Genomic DNA, 6,659 nt, shown 5'->3' with positions numbered 1-6,659 from the left:
CCAAAGCTCCTACAGATCCTGACGTGCAGCCGGACAAGAGAACAACTGGCACAGATTTTAAAAGAGAAAAATAAAACTTTTAAAAAGCTTTTCAAACAGATATATTTATATCTGTTTTATTAGTCATAAAGAAAAATATCTTTCAATTCAAATTATAATTATTACATGATACAGAAAACACAGATTTTATACTGTAGTGTGTTCAGTAAGGAGACTAAAAAATACAAAATGAAGGTGTTTCCCCTTCCACCCTATTCTCTACATTTACATTGAAACGTGATGTATATTTTGTAACACTGAAGTTATGGCTTTTCTAAATTGGTGCTTTTTATTATGATTATGAATATAGCAAATTTGAGAGAACAGGATCAAACACATCCCCCTGCTTTTTTAGCCCATTATCTCCTGTATCGCTAAGGTGGCAGACAATACTATATAAATTAATGGTGGGTATAAAGACCAGATACGATTTAAATGTTTTTCATAATCTTCACAAGTCTTTCAGCATCATATAACAAAAGCTCAATTGCACACACACACACACACACGCACGCACACACACACACACACACGCACACACACGCACACACGCACACACACAGACACACGCACACACACGCACACACGCACACACGCACGCATACACATACACACACGCACGCACGCACACACACACAGACACACGCACACACACACACACACGCACGCACACATCTTATAAAAACAAGAGCGAGGAAGTGTGGTCTTTGCTGCAGAGACGGTGTTGGCACTATGAAGACGCCTGGATTCCCCTATCAGGGTACTCTTCCACGTCAGAGAAGAACATCAGCTCTGGAGAAGAAAATGAACATACCACACTTTAAACACTTTCCCAGCTCTTCAAAAAAGAGTCTTGCAGCTTAATAAATACTGATTTGTACGTGGTAACGCAGAGTCCTCATGTATGAATTCTTCAGGGAGGCTTCTCTTATCTAAATGCTAAGCTGGCAGCAAGTGGACACGTTTTATATTTTTAGAAGTTCAAGTTTTAAATTCATTATAAACATCTTTTTTATTTATTTATTTATTTATTTATTTTGTATACAATTTTCTGTCTGTATGCCTGAAGGCCAGAAGAGGGCGCCAGACCTCTTTACAGATGGTTGTGAGCCACCATGTGGTTGCTGGGAAATGAACTCAGGACCTTTGAAAGAGCAGGCAATGCTCTCAACCACCGAGCTATCTCTCCAGCCCCATTATAAACATCTTAAAAATATAATACAATATAGACGACGAAACACATCTTACCAAGAAAATTAAGTTACCTAGGCAGCCCAGGATCACTGAAGATGATCTAAGTCTATCAGGTAATTTAGGACACAGGAGAGGAGGATTCAGAGCTAACGTTGGGTGTCTACTAAAATACCTCGAATATGTGATCCCATTTCATCTCCAAAAGACTCAGTAAGCTGGGTATTCCCCTCATTTTGTTTTTGCTTTTTAAGTTTACCATCCTTCAAAGACAGCAGCCTCTAAAATTCTTGCTGTGCACCATGCGCACTGTAACCGAGACAGAACCTGCACAAGCCAGCCAGATGCGGCATCAGTCTCACCGGAGCACAGGGAGTTCGCATTTTCATGACTGAACTAGTGAACAGTGTTTCACACAGAAACATATTATTAAAATGTCAAGAAATAGAGAAGAATTAAACCTTGAAATACAAAAATAAAACTCCTTTGACATAAACCATTAGATACAAAAATTCTTCGAATGAACAAAAAACATACCTCGTGAGGAAAAAAAACAGCAAAGTACACTGAGTGCAATGTCATTGTGTATGAACACGTGTGCAGTGTACACATGTTCACGAGTGTGTGCATGTTGAGGTGCACACACATGCAGAAGCTGGCAGAGGGTGTCAGCATCTTCCCCTGCTGCTCTCCCCTCATTGGAGCTCATCAGTTTGGTTAGGTGGCAGACATGAGGTAACCACGGTGCTCACGTACAAACGGATGGCAATGGGGAGGCCCTGTCAAGCAGCACAGTGTCCAGCAAAGCGCCAAGTGTTCCTGGAGCTTTTGCTGACGATCAGCTGTCTGCTACGGGGAGCTCCCCTTTGGGTGTTCTGAAAAGAGTCACGGGTCTAGAGATTGGTGACTTCACTGGGCACTGGGCACACTGAGGGTAAAATAAGAACGAAACAAGACTTGTGTGTGACAGAGGCGATACTGACGAGCGTGACGTCATCAAGTGAAGAAGGCAGAGCAGGACCCGAGCACTCCGAGAAGGCACACGGGCCGCATGCGCAGAAGGCTGAGGCCCCTCACTAAGTGTTCCCAGGCTCCAGCCCTGTAGACCCTCCTCCCTGTTTGCTCCCCCATCCTGAGTCCTTGTCATTTTCATTGTCCTTCTAAGCATTTTATTTTAAATGTCTTTGTTATTAAAGCATTATTGGAAGACTTCTAAGATGAGGAGAGAAATTTCAGAATACTTCTATCTTTGTATTTTAATACCTTCACTAAGATCCATGGCTGGTCTGTGAGACAAAAAGAGCCAGGATAACCCAACCAGAAGGGCCACCACCAGGTTCACGATGATCCACGGCACAAGAATCTGCTCCTCGGTTTCTGCTGCCCTGGGGAAAAAAGAGGCTCATCAGAAACGCCTTCCTTTTTGCTCGCACGTCCAAATGTAACGATTTTATGAACTTCTAAAAAGTGCCCTCTCAGAGAGATCCCAAGTGTGAAATAAAGTCTGAGTCTCCTAAAACAGACAGAGAAAAGACCTTAGAACACGTCTGAAGAGTCTAAACAGCTCTCTGTAGATTAGCAGAGATGAAAAGTTGGATTCCCCTCAAGAGTCCTGACCATTTCCCCTACAACACCATGGCAATCTCCCCCACTTGACCATCCTCTCTTTCCCTCTTAGCCCACCCCACCCACGCTCTCAGAGCAGACTGGGATTCCAGCACCCTGCCACCCCCACAGCTGGCCGCTCATCTGAAGATGCTGGCTCCCCCGTATTCTCTTCCTAGAGCAACTTGCTCAGTTCTTGGCCTCTATTCTGGCCACCCAGTGTCCACCACTGCTCCGTGGTCTTGAGGGCTCCGCCAGGGGTAAAGGCACAGGGCACCTCCAACCCACTACACGATGGCTCACAGAGTTAAACATACTTCTGAAAAGAACACAGTTCCTTTAAAACTGCAGGTGAGCTGGGTGTGATGGCTCTGCCTGTGATCACGGCACTTAGGAGGCACAAGCAATATGACCAGGAGCTTGCAGTTGGCCTCAGCCAAAGAAAGAATTTGAAGCTAACTTGGGCTACTTGATACTACATATCAAGAGAGACAAAAGTAAGGCTATAAAAAGGTTATTATTCACTAGCCAACAAAACGGGCGTTTTCTTCTTGTGGTTTTATTACAAATAGAAACATGGCCTGGTTGTGATCTATGTATGAAAACGTGGAGAAGTACCATAGCAACTGGTAACACCTGTGTGAATTCTTACCAGAGGCTCCCGTTAACAGGCGGCGTGTACAGGTGGATCCTGTCACTTGTCATCTGCTGACTCAGAGACAGTACTAGAGCAGCAAAGTACACTGGGAAGAAAAACAAAGGCCAAATCACAGCGGTTTTACTTCCTGTTGAGACGGGTGTACCGGCTCTTTACGGTCAGAGTAACCCACACCTGGGGACAGACTGCACAGAAGAAGGTCACTGCAACAGGAAGCTTTCTCTTACCGGGCACGGACATGGCACAGAGTGTAACAGGTGAGCACTACTTTATCACTACAGCTGGCAAGAAGGAGCCTAGAAGATCTCCTAAGAATTTAGATGACTTGCTCCAGCTGCTCAGACTAACTAATAAAATTCTTGTAACCCAGAACAAATGTTTCACAGATTGCCAGAAACACAGAAATAGCGCTTATTACACAAAGGCCATGCCAACTGTGTCTGCCCCACGCCAAGTGGAAAGAACAGGAGCCAGATAACTATGAAGGCCAACACAGCGAACTTTGTTATTTTTGGTGCAGGGAATGAACCCCAGGACCTCACACATAAACTCAACTTCTGAAAATAACTGAAAAACACTTGGAAGCCAGGCATGGTGGTGCATGCTCGCAAATCTCAGCACTCCAGGGAGAGCAAAGAGGAAGAGGGGCTCATGGCAATCCTCAACCGCACAGGGAATCCAAGGCCAGCCTGAACTACATGAGAGAGCCTGCTTCAAAGAAAAAGAAAAGTTCTATCAAAGTTACTCCTATGTTTTAAATTACAATTTCCCTGACTTATAAGTGATGATTCATACAAAGAAATAATATTAAACGTCTGTAAAATACTTTTCTTGATTCAGAACGACAGTAAGAATCCTCAGTTATGACAGTCATCAAGGCAAACTATTACTTACAGAAAGAAGCTAAGGCTGTGGGCTCCAGGGCCAAGAAGTTCCGGATGGCTACTGAGGTTTTCGCAAAGTCGGTCCTGGAATGAAATGAGGATGCTTGTCACTGTGCGCTGTGACTTCCTCCTTCACTACCTCTCCCTCCTCTAGTCTGCTGGCACCAGGCCCACGGTCACCTGCCGGTCTGCAAGTGGAAAGACTGCCTAACCTTCCTTACAAGGCCACATCAAATATCTAATACCAAGACTATTCAGTATCAAGTCCTCATGAAAAAGCAAACTGACTCTCATCTTCAAAACTCATGAACTTCCTCCTCTTGCGGTAGATCAAGCTACAGTGCTGGTTAGATTTGTCTACCGACACGAGCTAGAGTCCACTGGGAAGAGGACACCTACAGAGAAGATGCCTTCACAGGACTGGCCTGCAGGCAAGCCGATAGGGCTATGTCTTTGATTAAGAATTGATGTAGGAGGGCCTAGCTTCCTGTGAGCAATGCCATCCCTGTGGTGGGTCGTTCCGGGTTGTAGAAAAAGCAGGCTGAGCAAGCCACGGAGGGTAAACCAGTAAGCAACATTCCTCCATGACCTCTGCATCAGTTCATGACTCCATGTCCTGCCCTGTGAGTTCCTGCTGTGGGCTCCCCTGGAGGGCACTGAGCCATCTCTCTAGCTCTGCTGATTGCTAACAAAAAAAAAAAAGGGGGGGTCAACTTGTGTTCCCCAGAGTAAGCGGTGACTGTCTAACCCTGGTACTCGTGCAGCTGACGTCACCTGCAAACAGACATAGTTGGTAACACGTTCTGCTCACCATCTCTTCCTGGAGGCAGGCGGGAAGGAACCACCATACAGCCTTACCTGTCAAAGGCTGACACAGTGCTCAGAGCCAGGAGCAGGTAGAGGAGGCTCTGGAACGGGTATGCCAGGGGCTTGTACTGCTGCAGGAGGTTGGAGAGGCCAGACAGCTGGTCTCCCGCCAGAACATAGATCACGACAATGTTCCACACGGCACAGCCAGCCAGGAAGCCGTGAGAAAACAGACCAATCATCCTGCACGGGAAAAGGTTTAATTATATACCAATCCCTAAAATAAAAAGGTAGAGAATATTTTAAAATCTCTTCACATAAAATAAGATTCAACATACATTGAAAAGAGCAAGTGGACTGTCTATAAAAATAAGCCTATAAATCTATTTATTTGCCATTATAAATTGTCAATTTTGTTTAAAGTACGGAACAGCCGAGACCTTTCTCTTTTGTTTTAAATGATGAAATCCCATTCACATATGCTTAACGAATGTCAACCAACAGCGTCACCTGAAAGCTCGGTACACTGAGAGGGCCACATCCCGCGTGGTCCAGGACGGCTTCACGTCCATCGACACGTCTATGTTTTCTGTGGTCTTTATCAGCTCCGAACGGTCTGCCGCATGAAACCTCCCTGGAGGGTAGAGCAGAAAAGACACGATCGCCAGCGTGACGGGGCGTGCCCGCCATCCGGGCACTGGGGAGGCACTGGCAGCAGGCTCACGAGTTCCGGGTCGTGGGGCTGCATGAGCCTCTGTCTCAGGAACAACCAAGGGCTGCAGAGATGGCTCCATGGTCACGAACGTTCTTCCTGGGGACCTCTGTTCAGACCCCAGCTGCAACTCCAGTTCCTGAGGGAGCTGGCACCTCTGGCCTCCACGGGGGTTTGCACACGCATCTACACACCCACACACAGAGTCGTGCACAAACACATATAAATAATTGAAATAAAATAAGAGGAAGATAAAGGAACCCGGAAGACAGCTATTGAGGTAAGGATAACAGTTTTAGGAATCAACAGTATTTAATGAAATACATCAATAAACTTTCAACTCAGAATTAAACTTAAAAGTCCTTAGCATGACAGTCTATAGAAGTAATTTAGAGATTTTAGGAATATTAAAATTAAAACGTTGGGGACTAGAGAGATGGCTCAGTGGTTAAGAGTTCTTGCTGCTCTTACAGAGGACCTGGGTTCAGTTCCCAGCACCCACATGGTGGCTGGTAACCACCTACAGCTCCAGTTCCAAGGATTAGATGTCCTCTTCTGACCTTTGTAGGCACAAGACACACATGTGGTATACAGGCAAAACACTCACACACATAAAAGAAAAAAATTTCCAAAAATAAGTAATTTTTTTTTAATTAAAATGTTTACACTATCAAGGCAAGTGGTTATTTGAAAAATTCTTTAAAATTCTTGGGAAAAGATGCTGGAGAGTGCACAGCTTCTGTATCCACAGGAAAGATGCTGG

The 6,659-nt window shown here is 45.1% G+C and overlaps 1 protein-coding gene across 1 annotated transcript in view; it reads right to left on the bottom strand.

The window, feature by feature from the left end:
- Positions 1-673: 673 nt before the first annotated feature.
- Tmem237 (transmembrane protein 237) overlaps positions 674-6,659 on the bottom strand; it is a 16,472-nt gene continuing 10,486 nt past the window's right edge. The window contains exons 8-13 of the mRNA XM_005366333.2: positions 5,695-5,818; positions 5,236-5,427; positions 4,388-4,461; positions 3,488-3,578; positions 2,494-2,615; positions 674-831 (exon numbers count right to left, since the gene is read on the bottom strand). Of these exons, the coding sequence (XP_005366390.1) occupies positions 770-831; positions 2,494-2,615; positions 3,488-3,578; positions 4,388-4,461; positions 5,236-5,427; positions 5,695-5,818 (665 nt within the window). The 3' untranslated portion in view covers positions 674-769. The remainder of the gene's footprint in view (positions 832-2,493; positions 2,616-3,487; positions 3,579-4,387; positions 4,462-5,235; positions 5,428-5,694; positions 5,819-6,659) is intronic.

The sequence above is a fragment of the Microtus ochrogaster genome, unplaced genomic scaffold, assembly GCF_000317375.1.
Source record: "Microtus ochrogaster isolate Prairie Vole_2 unplaced genomic scaffold, MicOch1.0 UNK8, whole genome shotgun sequence".
In the NCBI taxonomy this organism is placed as follows: domain Eukaryota; kingdom Metazoa; phylum Chordata; class Mammalia; order Rodentia; family Cricetidae; genus Microtus; species Microtus ochrogaster.
This window is presented reverse-complemented; position numbering and strand designations above follow the sequence as displayed.